Source organism: Adiantum capillus-veneris, chromosome 10 (assembly GCF_014529385.1).
Source record: "Adiantum capillus-veneris isolate H3 chromosome 10, ASM1452938v2, whole genome shotgun sequence".
NCBI lineage: Eukaryota > Viridiplantae > Streptophyta > Polypodiopsida > Polypodiales > Pteridaceae > Adiantum > Adiantum capillus-veneris.
The window spans coordinates 69033121-69057205 of NC_140940.1; the positions used below are offsets into that span (position 1 = coordinate 69033121).

The following is a 24085-nucleotide window of genomic DNA, read 5'->3' on the forward strand; positions in this document are numbered from 1 at the left end:
TAGGGATTATCCATATTGCCATGGGTGAGCTTTCTAATTTTGCATGCTCAAAGTCTATAAAAGAAACAAACTTGCAATGAAATGGTTGCTGAATTCCCAAGTTTCAAGATGTATCATAATAGGCGATTGGCAACAAATGCTTTACAATACTTGAGGACTATTGCTTCAGTTTTCGCAGTTCCTTTTTTTATGGTAAGGAAAACACAATATAAACTCAAATTGACGATATGAATTCTTGAAACATAATCCTAAATACTCCAATTTTATTGACTTGGTATGCTTTTATGGAATATGTAACATAGCAACCTTGCTCTTGCAAATGATCACAATTTGCTTGCTTGTGTAGGCTTCCATTTTAATAATTGTTCAAGTTTGAAAATGTAGTAATACTCTTAACATTCAAAGTAATCCTGCAATAAGTTGCTCAACATTTTAATCATACCTCATAGACTTCTCGGAATACAAATCCACACAAGAATGATGAAAAATCTTTGTTAAGATCATTATTGTAGTCCTGCAATAAGTTGCTCAACATTTTAATCATACCTCATAGACTTCTAGGAATACAAATCCACACAAGAATGATGAAAAATCTTTGTTAAGATCATTATTGTAGCGATACAAAGTCGCCACAAATGAATGTTTTATTGGAATGTGCTTGTGTGTAAAGAATAGTTCCACTTTTCTCGATCATGTGTGGAACTTTAGATTGGATTTTGTGATATAACCCTAAATTGCTTGCATTTTGAAAAAAAGAATCAAAATTAGAAAAATTGATAATGTAGATGCTGTCTTTCTCGTTGCGTAACTTGGTGTTGGTACTACACTCGAAGGTGAAGGGGGACTACCACTTGGAGTTGGAGGTGATGGAGCAACCATTAACAAATCACAAGATTCACCATTACATGTAAGTTTTGGATTTCCTCCATAACTGCATACATGAGATCTCAATTAAATAAGAAACAAAAAATAAGCCAATAACCAAATGAAATTGATAGGAATAATTTGGAAACAAATTTCAATAAGATTCCATGACTTGAGTGATTTTTAAAAAGAAGGATGTATTTTTCAATTAATGTCCGAGGCTCATGATTCTTCAAACATTTACCCTCAAAACAATATGAAGTCTTATTAGTTCTCCTTGTCAAACAAAGCTTCAATAATCTACAAATATTGTTTTAAGTGCATGGTTGCAATCATCGATGTTTTCCTCGGCATAGTTGTTCTACTCAAAATGTAAGCGTTAAATCTTCTCAATAACAAACCTTTATGCACACCCAATGCTACGGCATACTTAATGGTATGAAACCAATGACCAAAAGGAAATGCTGGATGATCACAAGCAAAAGAGGCTCCCTATGAGAGGGTAGTAAAGTGATGAAATTAAGACATGAATATAGTGACAAGATTCAAATGCTTGCAAACAAAAATGAACACAAAATCTTATAAACAAACCACAAGTTTCGCTTATGCATTAGCCATTAAACCTAGTTAACTATTATACAGGGTGCAACTTTGGGAACCTACTCTACAGCACAGTAGTCGCCTGGCGGTGGATGGATAAATATAGAGAGGCTGCTGGTTGCTTTTTGTCGGGTATTTTATTCGTTGTGGGGTATTTTGCCTAATTTTTACAGGTGAAAATGTGGGGTGCCCTTAAAAAGATATACTAAAATGCAACTTTCCAACCTTTTAAGATTTTTCTGCCATTTTAATGTATTTACCTCTTCAAAAAGTACACTAAAATGCAACTTTCTAAGATACACCATAAAATCTTCGAAAGTTAGACTTTTAGAGCCCTTTTTTTTTTTTCTTAAAGTGCTGACAAGTCAACTACTTTTATTCCATCAACACTGCGCATCACGCTGGGCACCCGAGACCATCATTTGCCTTGAGATACAGCTAAGGGCGCTTAGTGGGGGTTGAACCCACCACTTTGGTGATGCAAGTCCAACCCTCTTCCAACTAAGCTAGCCCCCTTGGGTATTTTTAGTGTATTTTGTGCAGAGGTAAATACACTATACGAAAATGCAACTTTCCAAGATACGGTGCTTCTTGGAAAGGTGCACTTTGGTGTATTTTTTGATGGGCACCTCATATTTTCACATACATAGAACTGTATACGGTTCAACTTCATATATAAAATACTCTTAAGTTTGCAAGATTCTGAGGCCAAGGATTGACACCAAGTTCACTCATCTGTGGTTTGATGATAAAAACTGCGTTTTGTAGATGGGAATAGGTCCCATTTTCATCACTCATTATTGATCTGTTTGATTTTGCATTACTTTCCTTTGGTTACTCGACTGATCATAATGTAAGAAAATATGGGCCAGGAAGAAAGACTCAAAAAAACACACTTCTCTACAAAACTCAGATATCCAAGCAAGATAACATACGTGAAGTTTAGAGTGCCAGCCTTCAGCTTCGACAAAAGAGATGGTGGAATTTCTCCTTCAAGTTGATTGTTTGCCAAATACCTGGAAGTTGAGAGACAGATTAGAAGGAAAAGAGGTTATTCTTTTTCAAAAAAATCATTGCATACCAAGGTGCTTCAGCATTAAGAGAAACTTACAACTCTTTCAAGCCTGGAAGAATGCTTAATGCGGCAGGAATCCTACCCGAAAGGCTATTGTTTTCAAGGTTCCTAAACATTTGCAAAGCAGATAGCATACCAGTTTGAATAAAGAGGCTTCACAAACAGACAAAAAAACCAAAGGTAGCTTTTGCATCTACACACATAAACATGGAGAGCTTACAAAATTTTTAGTTTCTCCAATGAGGAAAACTCTGGAATCGATCCTGTCAGCCGATTCTTGCTAAGATCACTATAAACAAAAAAAGATACAAAGATTACATTCAAATCAAGGCTTCTCTGCTCTGCTATTTGGATTCAAATGAAAAGCAGAAAGAAGGGCAACCCTACAGGACTATTAAATCGCTTAGCGAGTTGAATTCAGGGATCATTCCTCTTAGATTGTTTCCATCAAGATGGCTGAAACAGCCAGCAGAAGAATTAGTCAATGTATTTTGACTTGATTAGTTTCTACAGTTTCCCATTGACTTCTCTCTGAGAGAGAGAGAGAGAGAGAGAGAGAGAGAGAGAGAGAGAGACTCCATTCTATAAGATCAGTGTGATCATTTTACCTACATTTCAGTGAGGGCTAGTAAGTTGTCGAATTGACTGTATATCACACTCTCAATAGCAAATCTGGATAAGTATCTGAAACTCACAAACACTATGATAAGCTCATCAGATTAGTCCTCCACCTGTAAGTATAATGAGCTTAAAGAAAAGAGAATGCATTCACACTGATGAATATGAAACATAGCTTGAAGCAATCTGCCGCAACATCCCCGCCACCCCCCCCCCCCCCCCCCCCCAAGAAGGAAACCCATCAACAAAAGAAACTCTTGTTTATCCCTGAATAGGGAAGAGAAAAGTCATTTCAACGGTTAATTTTTGTATGTGAGGTAAAGCTTCTCTTTTCTTGAGGATACAAATGAGCATTATCTTTTTCCACTATATAAGCTTGTTCCGTAGAATTCATGCAAATAATTTGAAGGATGTCATGTTAAATTGTACCCAAAGAATGTTCAATTGGACTCCCCTTATTGGCTAATGGATGGTTCTCTTGTACTCTCCTTACCAGTGATGTATTGTTCTCCTATAGTGGCTTATCATAAAACATGGCCACATTAGGTCCATTTTCATTGCAATAACGCAACAAGCCTTCAAATGAATGTTCTAAAGTGGGATTTTTCTCAAAAGGTTTTGGGTTGCCCCAAAGGGTGAGGCCTTAGCGATGCCTTCTATTTTTGCTAATGAAAAAAGAGAAGTTATCTTTACAAAATGCACAATTTTTTTATTGGTTGGAGCACACACGAAATACTCAGTACAAAGACAAAATTGAATCATGGAAAGGAGACTTTTCATTGGTTCAATGAGGTAATACTCACTCATTAAAGAGAGAAACCTGCAAAGACAATGATGAAAATTTGATCATGAATAAGATAGAGATTTACACCATTATGTAAAAGATACTACCCCCACCTCCCCTCCTTTCCATGTCAGCACCTCTCCGGCTGAGAGAGAGAGAGAGAGAGAGAGAGAGAGAGAGAGAGAGAGAGAGAGAGTTGCTCACGACGAATAGAAAACACGAGAGAGAGTGTGGGGCCCTTGCGACCCTCGTGCCAATTGGAGCTTGGGACTACCTGGTTGCCGTCCAGCAGCTCGTGCCTGAGGTACACCTGCAGCTTGTAGACCTAAATAGAAAGGCATCTCTCTCCCCCCCAAAAAAAACTAAAAATTAAATAAATATGGCTTACATATTTTCAGCCACGGCCAAGATAGACACAGTTCTCCAATAGCTTGTAGCGAGCAATCTCTGCTCAGCTCGGTAAACAATGGCGCATGGGGCCTGCGACTTGCCTTCATGTATGCAAGTCTTGAGAGCAAGAAAACTAATATATCCAGACTCTTCTATCTATATGGCTGAGTCAAATGCTCGCCGTGTGAGTCTGTCAACCGGGAGCTCTCTCACTCTCCGGAGATGATGTACTGTGGCACTGTGTGCTTGCCTTGAAACAAGAGGGAGATCATATATACCTGTGGTCTCTCGATCCGTGGCCACTGGCTATCTGTCAACCCGGGTGCCCATACTGTTGTTGTGTACATCAGGGCTTGGGGTATTAATGTATCAAAGAGCCACCCCTTCGTGCAGGGCTCCTGAAAGTGCTCTTGATGACATCCCTGCTCTAACATGGCCAAAGTTGCATATCCTCGGGTGAGTCTATCAGTGGCAGCTTGTGCCATGGAGAAGGCCATGTCTGCTAGTGAAGGTGACTCCCAGATAGACGTAGGAGGTGACCACTTCAACTGGACCTCCTGCTGCTATAAATGTGGCTGCTCAATGGACTGACCTAGAGGCCTGGAAGATCATGACCTTGGTCTTCCCAAGGTTCACTGTCAGTCCTATGTGTGTACACAAGGCGCTCAAATGGTTCTGTAAGCCCTCTGGTGACTCTGAAATCAGAACAATGTCATCAACATATAGCATAATGTGGACAAGAGTACCTACTAGATCAGCTCGTGCCCCTCCCGCTCATAAGATGTAGTCGAAGATTTTGTCGATTTAGAATCCAAAGAGGGTTGGGGAGAGGGAGCATCCTTGCTTAACACCAATGGTTCTAACAATGGACTCTGATAGGCAGCTTGGATAACAAACTCTCCCAGTCATTCTCTCATAGAGAACATGGATGCTGAAGTCGCCGAAAGAGCCTCTCCCATCGGACTGTGTCAAACACTCTGCCGAAGTCCACAAAGAAGCAATAAAGATTCTTCTTTTGCACCTTTGGCCCATCAATGAGGCAGCGCAAAACCAAGATGTGGTTGTTGGTGGAGAAGGTCCACCTGAACTTTGCCTGGCACGAGCCCATAGGCCCTCAGTTTCTCCATATGAACTATTATTGCCCCATACAGTTTGGCCATTGTATGACTGATCATCATAGTCCTGTTATTCCTTGGGTCCAAGGTGTCCCCAGTTTTGCTTCTCGTCTTCCTCTTGCAGGTTTTATGCAGCAGCAATGGCGGCCCGGCCTCTCATCACTCCAATTTTCAGACAGAGATGCCATTATTGAAAGCACCACTCTTCCTGATGTGCTCAAAGCTCCCATCCGCCTTATCACTTTGTGCATGCCAACATGGCGAAAAACAAGCCCCAGTCCTATGCTGTGAGCATCATCAAACCTCCGTAGAGTCGTGGGGTACTGGGTGAGCTCTCTCCCGTATTCCACATATTCCCGGTGGTGGAACTCGCAGAGCTGTGCAAGGAACGTTCGGAAACATGTGTCGAGGTAGGTGTATGTTGGGCTCCTACCAAGAACTGGCGGAAGTGGCACCATAAGATCAACATCAATAAAGGAGTATCGAGTTGTATCAGCCTTTGCTGCATCTGCCATACCTTCTCTCGTTCTTGCACGTGGTCACCGAATTGAGCAGGTCCCGGAAATGCCCCTTGTTCTTATGGCTCTATTGAAAGCCATTGCAGTAAGGGTGAAATGAGGAACAGTAGGTATGTTTCTTGCCGTGGCCCTCTTATTGTCTATGGCATTGAGGGTGCCAAGCTCCTCAAGGCTTTCAAAAATGTTCCTGGTGTTGAAGTTGCTTCTGTGGATTGGCTCAACCCATTGCAGCTTGCTCGTGGTGGTCACCTTGACTTGTTTATCATCTGGACAAGAATTATGCATTACCCAGAGCTTTGATGGAAAACTCAGATATGTCACGGATCAGCTCGGATGAGATTCAGAGTGTTGTCCGCCCCATGAAGAAGAAAGTGAATAGATGGGAGCTGAAGAAGAATCTATTGAAGAACCTAGGATCACTTATGAAGCTGAATCCATATGTTAAGACTACCCGTAGAATGCAATTGCTTGCTGAGATGAAAACGGCAAAGGCAAGAGAAGCTGGCTGCAATCGGGAAAATCAGGAAAGCTATTGCTGCTCAGGTGTAGGGTGCTGACAAGGAGGCGATTAAGAAAGCTGGAGAAACAAGATTCGTGGACAGTGACTACCTATACAGAATTTGAGAGCTTCTCAAAGTCAAAGTGGTTGGGTCACTGGGTGTGTCTCAGTAATTGCCCTGGCAGAAACAATGCTAGTTTTGAAGAGCTTCTTGAGATTCGAAGTGCTTTTTTGGCGAAATATATTCAAGTTACTCCTGGAGCCTTTTACGAAGCTTCATTTACATATGTTTTTTTGCCGATGTCTACTCTTTTTATACAAAGAGTTATACTCTGCCCCTAGTTCACCCTCTCCTTTGCGCCGACTGCAGAGAGAGAGAGAGAGAAAGAGAAAGCGCCAACTTCACTCCTTTGCGAGACACTGAGAGAGACAGAGACCATCTATAGTGCAGACAAGAGAGAGAGAGAGAGAGAGAGAGAGAGAGAGAGAGAGAGAGAGAGAGAGAGAGAGAGAGAGAGAGAAATGAAATGTTATATTAATGTCTTCAAAAGGCCAAAGTGACCTATGAGACCAGAAAGTTACAATGTGGTGGATCTGATACAAAGTCAGAGTAACAAGATGACAAAAATGAAATGACAAATGTCAAAATAAAATACTATGGAATCCTAAACTGCTAGGTGTGAACTAAGTAGCTAGCTGGGATAGCTAGATCACAAGAGATCCAACATCAGTCGATGGCATATCTCATCAATCTCCTCCATGGTCAGTAGTCTGACCGGGCGTCGTGCATGTCGAGCCAAAGTGATCCGAATCCTCTGATGCAGCCTCCGTCGATGCTGTGTAGTTCTCCGCAATCGTGGGCGTCTGGATCTCCCCAGCTCAGTCGCTCAGTCGATCAGTGTGCCTCTGGTGTGAGGCGACGAGCTCTGCTGTGGTATGAAATGAAATGATATATTAACGTCTTCAAAAGGCCAAAATGACCTATGAGACCAAGCTGTTACAACATAGTGAATCTGATACCATGTCCGGAATAAAAAAGAACTGAAACAAAATACAACTACTACAAACTGGGACTGTATGGATGTGCCAGCTAATACAAGGTGCCTAGTAGAGAGAGAGAGAGAGAGAGAGAGAGAGAGAGAGAGAGAGAGAGAGAGAGAGAGAGAGATATGAAATGTTATATTAATGTCTTCTAAAGGCCATATTGACCTATGAGATTAGAGAGTTACATCATGGTGACTCCGATACAAGGTCTAGATAAAAAGAAAGAAAGAAACTAACTAAAACAGAAACACTGCTAGAGCTATAAAAGGTGGGTATCAAGAGCCCGAGAGGTACATATACAAAAAGTGGGTGTGTATCTCAGAGAACAGATACAAAATGGTGGATATGTGTATCACAATCCGGAGATGGCTTGCATCTATACTCAAATTCTACACCTCCACACTGAAGCCCATCAGAGAATAAGTCCATGGCACATATTTAAAGGCTCTTGGTCTATAAAAAGCAGTTACATGAAAAGCTTCAAACTCAAAAGCATCTATCCTCAAAAATGGCGCTAAAAGTTTCCCAACGCAAATCATGGAAATTCGTACAGGCTGCCACGTCAGCACAGTCAGCGTGAAACAGGAAATTCCGTACAGATTGCCACATTAACAGTCTAGTGCAAATTCAGGTCTTCCATACTGACCTGCCACGTCATCAGCTACTACGCAATAGAGTGTGTGTGATCCTGCTTTATCTCTAGGCACTTGGGTGCCATCAGAGGGGGTCCCATAGGTTGGTTTGAACTTCTCTTTAAAAAAAATAAGGCCACTTCGCAAGGCTTTGCAAGTTGGTAAAACCTCTTCTTCTTCTTCTTTTGTAACAAACTTGGACACCCCAAGTCTAGATTCTACCACGACACAGCAGTGATTCACTTCAAAACAATCCACATAAGACGACACGGCCCGGTGTAGTTTTGTGCCTAGAGGTATTGGCCCCAAAGACTCATGCCCCTTTCGGTATTTCTTTTTATTTTAATCTTGGTGCAAAGTTCACACTCAAACTCTGCCTAAACTTAAAAGCAACTTCAATCCAAAAGCTTCCCAAAAATTGAAGCATAGTGCCCAAAAGCTGGCCAGCGTAATTTTCGGAATTCCATACGGCCTGTCAGCGCAAAAGGCATAGTGTCCGTACTGCAATCCGTACAGCCTGCCAGGTCAGCATGTCAGCGCGTTTGGCAGCGGGTTTTCCGTTGGCTGCCACGTCAGCATGTCGGCGCATCTTAGGCAGCAAGGTGTGTGAGTGTATGTCCGGGGGCCAGCCACATCACCAGTTTGTGACATACCCCCCTCTTGAAAGAATTGTAATCTCCCTCGATTACGCCTGCAAAACAGACAGAGGCCATAAACTATCTTAGGAGACACTAACTGTTAGTACCGACGCACTAGACACAACACATCTAGCATATGTACCAATCGACAGTCACATCACCGGACATCACAAGACATTACTTGACATCACATGACAAATAACATTCAAATTCATTCCAAATCTGAGACCATGATTAATTGGCAACGTATTTAGTAACCGCATCTAGATCCAGTCGAGACCTCACAGATGCCCAATTAACTAATCCTTATTGCAATCATGTCTATAGAGATTTATGAGACCGAAATGCTGCAATCATTTCATCTTTCAGTTCTTGCACTCAAACAAGTCAAGTACAAATCAATCAGTATCATTTTCGGGAATTCCAGTTCATAAAGTCATACAGCAGAATACTGTCAGCCCAGTAGTATCCCTGAAACCCGAAGGGACATCAGTGACTCTAGATAAAAAATTGGGGTAATCAGTTGACAAAGAAGCGGAGTGACTCCCCTCTTCTGCAAGCTCGCTGCACTAGATTCACCCATGCTGAAATCGGGGTTCTATCGGAGTAGACTATGCTAAACTGAATGCTTCAAGGTAAAGTTTCAAAATCTGAGGAGTGTCTGCTAGGTCCTCCTCCTCCATCCACTTCGCATCCAATGCAAGATAGTTCTTCAATTTAACCAAGAACCGCCTAATCACTTTACCTTTAATCTTTCTATCTTTATGTACCAATATCTGCTCTTGAACGAGTATCTCCTCGCTTTCAACCACTTCAGGTTGCTCATTTGGCTCCCCATAATCAAGCACATCGCCTTTAAAAGGCTTCAATAGACTCACATGAAAAGCATTGTGAATCTTCCAAGTATTGGGCAGATTCAGTCTAAAGGAGACATCATTTATCTTTTCTTTTATCTGGAAAGGTTCATAGTATCTCATGCTAACAAAATCCGCTCCTTTCCTTTTCGTTTTTCTTAGGAGTGCCTTCTCAAAACGTAAGAGCACCCAATCGTTCTCCTTTAATTTCAAATCGTGACAATGTCGATCTGCTGCCTTCTTATGTTTTCTTGAGATTTCTCTAAAGCCTCCCAGACTTTGGCAAAAGCAGTGTCCAAGTCCTTCGTGTACTGGTCGGCTTCAAAAATCTTATCTTTCGTGCTAAGGAAGGGTGGAACCTTTGTAGCACCTTCAATAAATCTCAAATGGCGCCTTCCTTGTCGAAGAGTGGATCGTGTTATTGTAGGCAAATTCCACCAAGGGCAAAAACTTTTCCCATTGAGTCTTCTGATCAGAAATCTAAGACGTCAATAAATCCATTACGACTCAATTTGCAATCTCAGATTGCCTATTTGTCTGCGAGTGGAAAGATGATGAGAACTGTAACCGTGTGCTAATGTTCTCCCAAATAGCCTTCCAAAACAAACTCGTGAATTGGGGATCTCTTTCAGAGACTATTGTCTCAGGCATGCCTTGTAATCTGAATATCTGGGCAATGAATAGTCTCGCTAAATGATCCGGCTTGACTGTTTTCTTCACTGGAATGAAATGAGCTTGCTTGCTAAATCTGTCAATAATAGTCCAGATACCATCTTGCCCACTCTGTGTCTTTGTGAGATCAAAAATGAAATCCATAGCAATACTTTCCTAGGGGCGCGTGGGAATGGGTAAAGGCTGTAACAATCCCTGTGCTTTATGCCTGTGAAACTTGACCTTCTCGCATACCAAGCAACTTCATACAATGTGGCCTCAGTCTGTTGACCGTAATTCCAAGTCGATCCGCCAGTTCAAGTGAAAAGAAGTTGGCCTTGGCTCCTCCATCAAAGAAAATGAGGGCTTCCTGATCTTTCACTTTGCCCTAAGTGCGGCAAAGTTTTGTACTTTCGTTCATCTGATTCGGTTCGGGCCCCACGCAATGTGGTACCAGTTCTGCTTTCATCTGCCTTTTCTGCCATGTTCCTCTGCTGCTTTAGAACTCTCTGGCCTGTCTTCAATCTGTTCTTGTTGTGCCTTTTTGGGGCACTTTGCGGAGATGTGCCCAAATTCCCTGCAATTAAAACACTTCCCCTCTTTGAGATAGATAGATAGCTCTTTCTTGAAGAGCTAGTTGGGGACATGTATCTTTCTTTTCTTTGTCCTCGGAACTCTTTCTCTTTCTACTTTCATTGTGAGAGGTCTGTTGGGTTCTCTAAGTCAAGATCTCATCAGCAGTGGGGTAAGTCAAATTTCCCAAATGTATCGCAAAACCTCATTTCGCATGACCCATCAATTCTTGAATAGCATTCGACTTTTGTTCCAGGCAGTAGTCTCGGATCTCTGTGGAGAGTCTGCATCAAAATCGCTCAATCTGTTCCTTAAAAGAGACCTTCATAAATGAAGAGGTTGGTAGAAAAGAGTTACAAAGTCTCTCGCAATAAGCGTCCAAAGAATCTTTCTTGGTCATCCGAAGATGATTCCAAGCGGTTCGTATATCTCGTTCGTACTTTGAATTTCAACCATTTAACTGGAGCTTCCGTCCTCAGAAGAAGAGTGGACCACCATGTTCGAGCATCTCGAAACCCAAAAAAGGATTCAAATCAACTGTCCACCTTCTTTAAATTCTTTTGTTTTCTTGCTCTTGTCTTCGGGGAAGTCATATTGATTGGCTCTGTAGAAGTTTTTCTTTTTAAGAGTGCTTGTCCATGTCTTTCTGCGAGTACAGGTTCCGCTTTTCTGCACTCGTCTGTCTTTTCGGTTTTCCTCCCTACCTGAGAGGAGACGCGATGGCCACACGCTATCTGGAGTAAATCTTATCGATCGGGTAATTCTTCAGGTGTTTCGCCAATCTCGGGTCCCTGGAGTACTTAATCAATTTGTTCACACATATGCCAATTCGCAGTTGATATTTGTACTCCGTTCTGGTAAACTTGTACGATTTATTTATTTTTTGCCCAAATATTCATTCTTTTCTTTAGTTCCCGCGCCGGATCTTCAACTTTTCTTTGCCTTCCCACTGAGAGGTGTTATCTTTGTCAGATTCTTCATGAGAACCCATGTGTAATTTGGGATTCTTTATGGCTTTATGCCCTGTAAGACAGAGCCATGAAGACGGGAGCGCACCCGATGCGCGGTGTATGAAGGGTGGGAGTGGCTAATAAGTCCGGGGTTGGGGCATGGAGATTCTTTCCCAAAAGCTGTGTGTGCTACAAAAAAGGATCGGATCCTCCGTAGAAGAATCTTCTTTCTGTACTCTGGTACCACTGTAACAAAGTAGGACACCCCAAGTCTAGATTCTACCGCGACATAGCAGAGATTCACTTCAAAACAATCCACAAAAGACAACATTGCCCGGCGTAGTTCCGTGCCCAAAGGTATTGGCCCCAAAGACTGGCGCCCCTTTTGGTATTTCTTTTTATATTAATCTTGGTTCAAAGTACAAGGGAGTCTGTTGGGACTCACACTCAGACTCTGTGTCCAGATGCTCTGAGTAATGAGGGCCCAACATACATATTTATTGTTACAAGGGATGTCCAAAAGCAGAGCCCTAAAAATCTCAAACTCAAAAGCTCTTAAACTTAAAAGCAACTGTAATCCAAAAGCTTCCCAAAAATTAAAGCATAGTGCCCAAAAGATGGCCAGTGTAATTTCCGAAATTCCGTACGGCCTGTCAGCGCAGAAAGCGGAGCATCCTAACTGTTGTCCGTACAGCCTGCCACGTCAGCATGTCAACGCGTTTTGCGATGGATTTTCCGTTGACTGCCACGTCAACCTTTCGGCGCATCTCAGGCAGCAGGGTGTGTGAGTGTATGTCCGGGGACCAGCCACGTCACCAGTTTGTGACATCTTTTGCTTCTTCATTTAGGGTTTAGGCCCCTCAGCCGGGACCTGCAAGTTGGCTCCATTCTTCAATGGTTTGACATGTCAATAGTTTGTGACATCCCCCCTTCTTGAAAGAAAGTAATCGTCTGCTATTACAGCATATCTGCAAACAAATCAAGTTAGCGCAAAAATTTTCGAGGGTAATTAGGAGGGACAATCAATTTTCTCATTCCAGATTGGGTGATTGGGTGATATCCTGGGTCATTGGCTTCCTAGAAAATTCTCATTAATAAGGAGTCTCATTCCAGATTGGAGCTCTTGATATCCTGGGACGTTGATTTCTTAGAAAAATCTCATCCAATAAGGAATACTCAATGGTTGGCACATTACAATGCAGCTCAAATGCTCACATATGCATGTTATAAGACATAGAAAGATAAAGTCGCCGATGAATACTCCCCCCCGCAAATAATCATCGAGGTCTGGGCCATATACAAACCTCTTACAACCAAACGCCTTCCAGACCGCAACCTACGTCATTTGGATGTTTAAGCATACAACCAAACGCTCCCTAGACATGTCTTCTATGTCGTTCGAAGGTTTTCTAACAATGAAACGCTTCCCAGACATCTTGTCTACATCGTTCCATGTTCAAACAATACCAAAACTCACTATTGCACCCGGGAGTAAATCACCAAGCATTCATTAAAACCAGAGTCAAATAATTCAAATCGGCACAAGGCAAGTTCAAAACAGATACCATCTATTTCAAACAAATTCCAAACAGGATCACCAGACAAGTTCTCAAACAAAATTCAAAAAAACTGCTTATTCAAATTGAAAAAGCGTTCTCGACATCAGTCGAGCTCGAAAGTCAACAGGGCTTCCATCCTGAAACCTGCATCAACACTAGGGTTAGATTTCTTCCATAAGGTTGTAGCCTATCGCAGCATGGTCCACAAGCTCTTGAATAGTTGAAACGAGCCGTGACAGACAGTGTTCTTGTAGAGGTGATGGTAGTTCCAAGACATAGAAATCACACTGGACCTCCAAGGTTATCGGTTCGAGAAGAGACACCTATTGCGAGATGTCGAGAAATAATCTGCTAGGGTTTCCGTGGCAAGCATTTCAGTATACCCCACTCTGCTAGAAGCTGCAATCCGAAGAAAGATGTCTGAAGGTATGCAACTTCGGGCAAAAAATTTTCTTGAAAGCTTGCCAAGTCCTTGGAGTGTGCAGCTTGGTAACTTTAGACCTCCACCACTGCATAGCACTGGCTCTAAGGAAAACGATGGCTCGAAAAAAATTGATCCTTCTTATGTAAGCGATTCCTTACGCGTTTGGGGTCCGAAGATTCTTGTTCCCAACACAGATTCTGCTCTGTCAGCTCTTTGGTAGGACTGCTATCTAGAGAGAAGTAGCATACTCACCCCATATGTCTGTAGATGTAATAGCTGGTGTTGGGGAGTGCTCACAACACAATTTCCAAGCCTCACCCGAGTCTTGGCTAAAGAATGATTGATATAAATCTCTCCAACTGAGTCTGGTAAGCTCTCTTCTCTTGTCGCACAAGGCGCCGGTAGGTAACCCGTGACTGTCTGTGAGTGAGGACGCCCATAAGCACCTCCCACTGTAGTCTGACTCGTCTTTCTACACTACGCATCATACCAATTGTTCTAGGGTATCTCCCAACAACGAGGTCTCTGAAGGGTGACTATGTGGGAAGGCCTGTGCCCTGCATCATGTAGTGTGTGTGTTAGAACCTATGTGAGCTCATGAAAAGGGCGCCCTGGATCCTTCACGTAGAGGTGTATGTATATCTCATCGATATAGACAAAGTTTCTCTCCCTCCTAAATGTATAGCAAGTGGGCCTGGGTGCCTGCGATGGTGTAGCTAACTAAGCGAAAATGCGGGACAACATGATCCACTACCACTCCAATTGGCCTAGGACCCACCACAAAATCATCAATACATGGAATGAAACTCAATGTAGTCATGACATAATCCATTGTACTAGCTCCATGAGGATGGGGGAAACAAGTGAAACCGCTCGACTCACGGAATCTCTTGATACCATTCAAGACGGCTAAACCATGTGCGCTACCCATCTGTGTACGAAATCTGCAATACTTCGTCTGCTCTCTATCATGTGAGACTCTAGCTAGACCCATGTCAGTGGTATCAAGCTCTCTAAACATCTCCGCAGAGATGTCATAGAAGACTAATTGGTACTACGCTGTCCTAGCAATGAAATCTCCAAAAATCATGATATCACCATCTCTAGAAAATTCCCATATATCTTCATCCAAAATAGTAAATGGTGATTGTCCTCTGGGCGCCACATAAGCTTACGTACTAGATGCGAAATAGCATATAGCAATATATAGGTATTTGCCAATCTTCGATCTCTACGAGAAATGTGTATCATCGGCTGTAACTCCTCCCTCAAAGTACAGCCACTCTGTCGGCCGACCCTCATCTTGTGCGCTTTGAACTTGTCTCCTGTCTATTGGCCGACTCCCATCTATATTCACTAACATGCGGTAAACTCTATCCAGGTGTCTAATGCGTCTGAGAGTAAAATACAATGTCCCTCTCAGTGAAGCTCTCCTCGAAGCCTCCTACATCTAGTCGCAAAGACCCATTATAGTTCCAAGCAGCAATGTTGAGTTTGGTCCCATAGGCCTCGCATTGTCATGTGGTATGCCTCTCCATAATCACAATGCGGCTGTCTCTATAGAAAGCCACCTACCCCTTCTCCCCTGCCGCCTTAATCTCTTGCATGACATCCATCATGTGTGCTAGCTATGCCAAGGTGAGATCATCTCCTGAACAGACATTTGTCTTCTTTAGAATTGGCCTCTTTTTCAAGAACTCCTTTGCTTCTATTGGGGGGAAACAAAAAATTAGTGCCCTTTCTTCTTGCGATCAATCGGAGCATCTGGACTACCGAATGACCCCCGCATCTCTTTGTATTGTCTCAATTGATCCCTGACAATGCGTCGCCCATCTCTGTATAAAACCATCTTGTTTAAGATCTTTGTAAATCGATTCATGACTTCTTTATTAGTTTCTTGCCATGCACTTTGGAACTCTTGATCCACCATGAATGTTGCCCTGTGTAAAGGAGAGGCATATGAATTTCACCTTGAGCTGCAAAGGGCATGGATCAAAGATTCTCACTCTGCATCCGGCTCAAGTTGTGCAAGCTGTTTAATTATGCGGTCCATTGCCTCATAAACCTTGCCAATGCAAGAGTCCATGCTATCCACAACCGAAGGCAGATGAATCACCAGTTTTACCTCTGTGTCTAGACTCTTGAGCTCCTTCCAGAACTCAAGATCCTCTACTTTCTCCTTGCACAAAATCCCTGCAACAGTCTTTGCATAGGGGGAGGTGGTGAACTCATCTTTGATGAAGACCTGTCGGATCGCATTTTGACATCATAAAACATACGTACAAGGAGAAAGTTGAATGCGAAGCGGGTGCCTGAATACGTTGGTGCAAAATGAGGGTCTTTGGGTCGACCGCTTTGCGTGCGGGCTTGGATTTAGTGTTGAATTGTCGATCCTTTTCCTCAAGCTCCCTCCTCTTCTCGGTGCTTACGTTGGTGCAAAATCTCACCTCATGTCCCGACCCTCGAAGAAAGTGTGCCCTCACCTTGTCGTGGCTTCTTTCCGATGGTAAGAGCAAAGCTTGCATGCCAATGCTCGAGCACCTCTTGCCGCCGACAAGGTGCCCTCCGAAGTCACTTCATCCCACCACAACCATTCCTTCAGCTTCTGAGTGTTGCTCGCATGGACGGAGGGGGTTGTACGAGAAGAAGAGACCATGGATAATGGATGATGAGAGAGAGAGAGAGAGAGAGAGAGAGAGAGAGGGAGGGGAGCGAGAGAGCTTGAGAGAGAGAGTGTAAGGGACTTCTCCTAGCCCTTACGCAAGGCCAATACATCTAAGCCACCGACTTATAGATAATAATAATAATATTTTTATTTTATTTAAAATGTTCGAGTAAATTTGGGCTCAATCCAAGCATCCTAGTCTACTCGCAAGACGCTTTCGGTTTACATCATGGGAACATGGGCATAACCAATGCATGGAAAATTAGCTTTTCATTTTGATAAAATTAGCATAAAGAAAAAGATAAGGAAAAAGAAAAAGGAAAAGGAAAAGAGAAGATAAGAAAAAGGGTAAGGATGAGCTGAGTAAGTAGCTTGCTGGAGAAGCTTTGAGAAGCAAGATAACCTATCACGATAAGTAAAAACACTTATCATAAATATGGATAAAAAGAGGGCTTCTCTTCTCATTTTACACTTCTCTTCTCATTTTTGAAAGTGCAAACTTGAGAGTAAGCTTGAGAAAGCCATAGCTAAGCTCTTTCACACACACACCCTCTCCAAGAGAAACCATGGCCAAAACCCTAATCAAGTTTGTCAAAAACTTGATCTTCTTCTTCTCATTACCCTCTCCTCTCTCCTCTCTCCTAATTCTCAAGCTTTCTATAGCTTGAATCCCCTTTGCCTCTTGTCACTCTCTCATTCCAAGTAGCCAAATTGGTGGTTCTCGAGAAAAGTGAAGAGGGAAAGAACCAACTACGTCAACACACTTCTTCAATACTCTCCCAAAGCAAGGAGAAGACTTTACCACACACACACTAAGGTAATTTTTTCTTGTTCTCTTTATGCTATTACACTTTCTTGAAAGTGATTTACTTTCATGCTTACTTAAATTTATGCTTAAGCTCTCTCATTTCCATACACAAGCCTTTCTTCTTAGAAAGAAGAACTAACTTCTTAATTTTGTTGTTTCTTTCTAATTATGGTTCATTACTAATCATAATTAATCACCTTGCTAACAACTAACCCCGATGTTATTTCAAGTTCCGTTATTTCAAGTTTCTTTAACCATAGGTGACTAGAAGTCATAATTATTTAAATATTTCAAGCTCCGTATTTCAAGTTTCCAAGATTATCAAACTAATATAGCATAGAGAGAGTAGAAAGCACTTCCTTTAACCATAGGTAACTGGAGATGATAATTACCTAAATAGTATGCATGATTGAATGGTGACTAATATCCTTAATTATCCCTTAATCTCCCACATAAATCTTTTTATTGATTTTTAAGTTACTTTTATTCTCTTACCTACACTACTCTTATAAAGATAAATGCCACAAATGAAAGGCAACTAGGTAATGGAGTTATTTTTGGAACTAACCTTATTTTTCAAGAAGAGAAATTATAATTTTTTCAAAATAAATGACTTTATTTTGCATAAATTATGTGTGTAAAAGTTTTATGGACATACTAAGTTAATATCTAACTTTCAAGAGAAAGTTAAAGTTTGCAGTGTAAGTTTATAATTACCAAAGGAGTTTTTCTTTGAGAAAGAAGATTCCAATTCCAAATAAGGTCAAACTCTCCCTTCCCACTTGCCAATTGAAAAATCCCAACTCCTTAAGCCTCTCCTAGCTGTGTGACTAATCCTCTCCACGGAAGCAAGAGGTAAGCCTAAACTCTATGTTGAGAAGAATTTGTTGATCATTCATACTCCATTGCATGAGCATTTTGCACAACACTAGTATATCCACTCTTAAAAATTTCACAAATTAATCTTAGACTATCATTCATCGAAGGATTCTACTCTTGCATAAACCGTCATTTAATCTTGCACAATCAATTAAAGGAAGTTTTATATTATTTGTTTTAAAAATCAAAAGTTGATGCGTTCTAAACGTTAGTGTTTACTACTCATGGTACACACTTAAACAAAGGTCATTGTATAGAGCATATGCTTTGTTCATTTCAAGTTTGTCTATTTTCAAGTTTGTTTTGCAACTACGAAGAAGGGGAGAGTAAGGGGATAGCTTTGCCGAAGTGATGATCATGTTGCTCGAATATAATACTCTCATCGCTTCCATGGAGATGCCCCATGGATGGCAAATGGTGAAAAGAAAACAAATAGGTATCGCCCAAGACGGGGTTAACTTGAAACTTACGTCAAGAGAAAACCTTAAACTCCCAAAAGACTCGTTGTATTTCTTAAGGTCTTGTTTGAGTAGATATTAAAAAGGAAATAGGAACTAAGGGATTATAACTCAAGGAACCCACTCTAAATTTCAACTAGGACTAAAAACTTTACTGAGAAGATTTGACGTGAATAGCCCTAGCATAACATAGAAGTTCTAAGTGTGAAACTTGTCTTACATGTTTGGAAAAAGGCTGGCGCAGGTGTTTACTTGTGGGATGCAACGGGGGATGGTCCTTTTCGAATAGGAGTGATAACCATTGATTTATTTTTTGAGCTCGAGTTCATTCATTGCCCTAGCTAGAAATGGGATTGGATGGGAGTGAGTCCCGACCGGGTGGTAAGACCTGCGGATGCGTCTGGAAATCGTCCTAGTCTGGGTAGGCGGAAAGGAAAATGGAGGAGGATGTGATTTAATTAAGGAATCTTCTAATTATTTGGTAAAAAGGAACCTTGGAAATGCTAAGAACCTAAATGGGCTATCCCGCAATTGTTCTCATCAGACGGACCTTTGCTCTGCTTCTCGGATTATTGATTTAAAAAGAACCTAGAGTACATTATCTTGAAAGCCTTGCCCACACAAGATAAAGAAAAATAAGAATTGGAAACTGTGTAAAGGCACCGCCTCCACTCGTGGCGGAGGAGAGGGGATATCTGAGTCCTTGGACAAGGATAGGGATATGCCTGGAGAAGAATATGTGATTGCTTGAAAGATAACTAGATAATTTTAATAATACTAAAGAAAATATTCTATAAAATAAAAAGGTGGGACGACCTCATAAATGCACACTTGCAAAGGTATGCAACAGTTTACATGCTGCTTTCAAATGTTTAAAATGTATTCTTGGTTTGACATGTTTGGAATACTGTTTTCTAATATCATAGTACTACCTTGAAAGGGTGTACTTACCAAACGGTTCAATGGGAGGGTGGATTTCAGAGGGTTAATTGTTGGCCGGAAAGTTGAACCCAATTTTATGTTGTCCATTAAGTTAAGTCGGAAACGGGGAAAGGGATTCCGACCTACAGAGTGGGAATCAAACTTGGGAATGAGGGATTCGTGTAGTTAGTAAATACACTCATCTTAGAGGAACGAACTGACGACTGTGCTCCGTCATAACCGACGGGAAAAAAACGTCAGTGACCGTGAATCAAGGGTGAATTAGCGAACTCCCACCAGTTGACCTTGGAAGGTTGAGTTCAAATTTAGTCTGATGACTTCGAATTAGAGGGTAAAATCGATAAGGAAAGGTGTTTCCAAGTTAAAAGTTCAATATAAGAAAAGTAAATGTTATCACCCCCTTGAGTTGGCATCGAGGAGCAGGGGGAGTCCCGTCTTGGTGTCGGTGTCAAGCGGGAGGGATGTTAGGAATCATGGTATATCCATTTGGAGATTGTGCGGCCGGTGGTCCCTGGCATGGCCCTCACAGAGAGAGAGAGAGAGAGAGAGAGAGAGAGAGAGAGAGAGGGTAGAGGCTAGAACAATGCAATGATGCATTCACTTGTAAGTTGTGAAGGGAAGAGGTGAGAGGGATTGCATTATATAGGGCCTTGCTCACTTTCAAAAAAAACCAACGTCCAAAACATCTGCCCGTTTTTTACTGTTGGCCGGAAATATAATTGTTGACCGTTGCCCGTTCCGGTCCGTTCCAGATGGCCCGTTCCGGTTTGACCCTCCCTCCCGGAACGTCTGTCCGTTCCAAGACGTTCCCCGCCACTGCCAAGCCCCAGAACGCCATTTCGGCATTCCAGTTCCTTCACTTGCGTTCCCCGCTAACTCTGATAAGGGTACCTTCCATAAGAGAGATTCTCTCTTGAAGACTTTCTTTCTCCTCTTTCCGTATTCTCTCCCTCCTCTGGCTCACAGAGAAAAGCTATTTTCACTTCTCTCCATTCTTCTCCCAAGTTTTCATGTCTATCTCCAATGTCGAAATGCGCTTGTTCTTGAGTGCGAATTTCACCTTGCTAGCCATTGGTGTGAGTGGGGAAGACATACTTCTCTCCCGGTTTAAGGTGGGGGGGGGGGGGAGAGAGAGAGAGAGAGAGAGAGAGAGAGAGAGAGAGAGAGACCCTAAAAACAACAAAAAAACACAAGCGAATCCTAAAAAACAGCAAGAGACACGTTTGAAACCCTAAAAAACAGAAAAAAACAATTTGGAAACCCTTAGAAACAACAAAAAACAGTGGAGAAACCACAAATCGATTTCTTTTTATTTCCGCACCCAAGTTATTCTCCTGCTACTTCGATTTTTGTCATGTGACAACTCCACACCCTCGCAAGTCATTCACTGCTTGCACCAACTTGTACCCTCCTCTCTCTACAGTTAACACCATCTAGCCCCTTCGATCTCCAATGACCAATGATCCCTGCTTGGCCCACACCTGAAGTCCATCACTTTCACGCTTGGGCATACTACCTCTGTGTCGCCGCCCATGGCCATTACTGGAGGCAGTACTACTATTCGGCCTATCAACCGCACCAAGTCCACCACTCGACCACTTCTTTTTTTTTTCCAAGAAAAAGATCCTTCTATTAGTTAAATAAGGCTGCCTGGCGGCTACCCCGCCAAGAGAGGGCTACATCAGCATGAGGGAAGACTCTCCCAATGAAAAAGTGAGATATGTACACTGATGGCTAAATCAGGATATAGGAGGAGGACACAACCACACAAGTGGCAGTTAGTGCCATCTAGGAGCCCCATGGACCATGGTGTAGAAGGCCCTTGATGCCAAAGCCGTAGGAATGCCTTGCGGCGCTCTCGCACACGGTCGAAGCTGTCCTACACATAGTAACAAGGGACGCGTTCCGGGATGGGGAACGGGGGATGGGGGACAGGGCTCAAATGGATTTTTAGTGTAAAAAAGAGGGCGGGATGGCAAGTGGGGACGGGAAGCCCGAAAAAGGGCATCCCCTGCTACTATGGTCCTACAGCCTCTTGATCTGACCTCGAAGTGTATGGATCAGCTCCAGCCATATATCTCGTAGAGTCTCTAACGGTGGGATGGCGGGCCTTGAAGATGCGAAAGCAATGGGCTCTCCCTATGAACCAGAGAGTTAGGCTGCAGATAAGCTGCCAACAAAGCTCTCTATCACTACTCCACTCTTGAGGCATAAGCTATGTAATAGGCTGGAGTGTAGACCGGCCCTCCTATATCAAAATCATCTTGCTAGCTGAAGACAACTCAAAACAAAGTGTTGGGCCCATGAGGGTGGACCAAGCAGCAGCACCCTAAGTGTATTGCCTAGCTGACGGCAAGGCTAGCATCAAGGCGTAAAATCCGAAGCCATACCTGTTGCACCATGGCGCAATCCCATAGACAATGCCTCTGTGACTCAAGTGGGTGGTCACACCAACTCCCAACTGCGGTAGCTCTATGGGGTGACTAGCCACTGGAACATGGTGAGTCTCCTCAGTTGTCTGTTGTCCCACAAGCGCTCCCAAGAGTCTGTCGGAAACTCAACTGTGAGACCCTCTTCCTACCAGTGACCTGATACAGCAAGGCCGGTCTGTCTCCGAGTAGCCAGTATGCAATGCCCTAGTTGAGCTGTGTACTGGAAGAAGGAGATCCCTCGGTGAAGAAGATCCCTAGGTGATCAGCTAAAGCAAAAGGGTCTCGCCAAAACCACTCCCCAGGGTCCCACTGCACGCATGCCAAAGGAAAACTGGCCCAAGCCCAATGTTACAATCTTGGACACTCCAAGCGAGAAATCAATAGCAACACACAAACAGAAATTGCAAAATCACTGAAATTTGAGAGAGAGAGAGAGAGAGAGAGAGAGAGAGAGAGAGAGAGAGAGAGAGAGAGAGAGAGAGAGAGAGAGAAATGAAATGATATATTAACGTCTACAAGAGGCCAAAATGACCTATGAGACCAACTGATTACAATGATGAATCTAGTACCAAGTCTGGGTACAAACAAGAAAACTACAAACAAAGAACTGATAGGAGTGCTACCGACTCCTATGGGTGGTTGGTAGGCTGAGCAATGGTATCATGCCATAAAGGTACAAAGTGGGGATAAGTGTCACCATGATACAATATAGCAGTAGCATGAAGCCTATCCCGATCGACATTCTGGGTGTCGTGCTAGAATCCTGTGGATCCTCTGCCGCAATCTCCGCCGGTGCTGCGTGGCTCCCCTCCTCAGTCGCGGTCGTCTCGATCTCCCTAACTCTATAGCTCGATCAATGAGAGTACCGCTGATGTGTGTATGGGTGGGAACCGAGCTCTTTGGTGGTGGTGTCCCCTCTGACTCTGTGGTACTCAGACTGAAGAAATCTGAGATGCGTCTCTGGGACTGTCTCTGTCTTTGCCCATTCAATAGAGCGTCTCTATGTCTCTGAATCTCAAGTAGGAATAATCCGAGACATCTTTTATCCTGATATCTCATGACTCTGTCTAACGAGTCAAAACCATCTCTGAATAGACAATGAAAGCGTCCCCGTATCTCATAGTAGACTGTGAAGCGACATATGTAGTGAAACTCTGTCTCTGGCTCTGTATGGCATAACTGACATATCCTACTGTCTGCTGGTATGCCTCTGAATCTACCTGTCTCAACCCCAAGCTGGTGTGAAGATGTGCGAATCTGGCCAATAGCACATCGTAGCCTATGAGATAGATGTGTGTCCATGTAACTGGGCCGTGTGACAAATCCGTCTGTCGTGAGTTGAAGAAGATGTTCTCTATAGAAAACCCTCTTCGTACCCAACTCCCGTGATGGTTCTATCCATGTCCTCTTGCTATCAAGCTGGATAAGAGAGAGAGAGGGGCCAGATGCACAGGCCCCGAAGATTGACGCCCCTTCTGGTATTTCTTTTTTTTTCCCGAGAAAAAGATCCTTCTATTAGTTAATGAAATTGCCCATAGGCTACAACCACCTCTACTAGAGAGGGCTACAACAATCATAAGGGGGAGACTCCCAATGAAAAAACAGCATATGTACAATGAGGCTAAATCAGGAGATGGAAGGAGGGAAGAGCCACACAGGTGGACGGTAGTGCCATCTAAGCACACCGTGGACCATGGTGAAGAAAGGCCCACAGCGCCAGAGTTGAAGGAAAGCCTCTCTACGTTCCCGCATGCGGTCGGAGCTACCCTGGAGTCTCTCGATTTGTCCTTTGAGAGTATGGATCAGCTCTAGCCAAAGATCTCGAACTGTCTCTATTGGGGGTACAGGGCGAGCCTCAAAGGTGCGGAAGCAGCGGGCTTGTCAGATGAACCAGAGTGTCAAGCCGGAGATGAGCTCCCAACACTCCTCTCTCTCACTACACCACTCTCGTGGAGTAAGCTGTGTAGCACGCTGGAGTGTAGGTCGACCCCCCTGCATCACTATCATCCTGCTCGTGGAGGATAGCTCAAACTGAAGTGCGGGGCCCATGAGAGTGGACCAAGCAACTGCCCCGCAACTGTATTGCCATGCTGTGGAAAGAACTGGCATCTGC

General features: G+C 43.0%; 1 protein-coding gene and 1 pseudogene across 2 annotated transcripts in view; one reads left to right on the forward strand and one right to left on the reverse strand.

Annotated features, from left to right (window-relative positions):
* Positions 1 to 495: 495 nt before the first annotated feature.
* LOC147449022 (putative LRR receptor-like serine/threonine-protein kinase MEE39) overlaps positions 496 to 24085 on the reverse strand; it is a 151993-nt gene continuing 128403 nt past the window's right edge. Inside the window, exons 6-11 of one of the 2 annotated variants that reach the window (XM_086521394.1) lie at positions 3152 to 3223; positions 2927 to 2995; positions 2760 to 2828; positions 2576 to 2647; positions 2400 to 2480; positions 496 to 931 (exon numbers count right to left, since the gene is read on the reverse strand). In XM_086521394.1, the coding sequence (XP_086377520.1) occupies positions 730 to 931; positions 2400 to 2480; positions 2576 to 2647; positions 2760 to 2828; positions 2927 to 2995; positions 3152 to 3223 (565 nt within the window). In that variant the 3' untranslated portion in view covers positions 496 to 729. The remainder of the gene's footprint in view (positions 932 to 2399; positions 2481 to 2575; positions 2648 to 2759; positions 2829 to 2926; positions 2996 to 3151; positions 3224 to 24085) is intronic. The other variant, XM_086521393.1, reaches the window with a different exon arrangement.
* LOC147449023 (large ribosomal subunit protein uL4 pseudogene) lies at positions 5587 to 6871 on the forward strand (annotated as a pseudogene).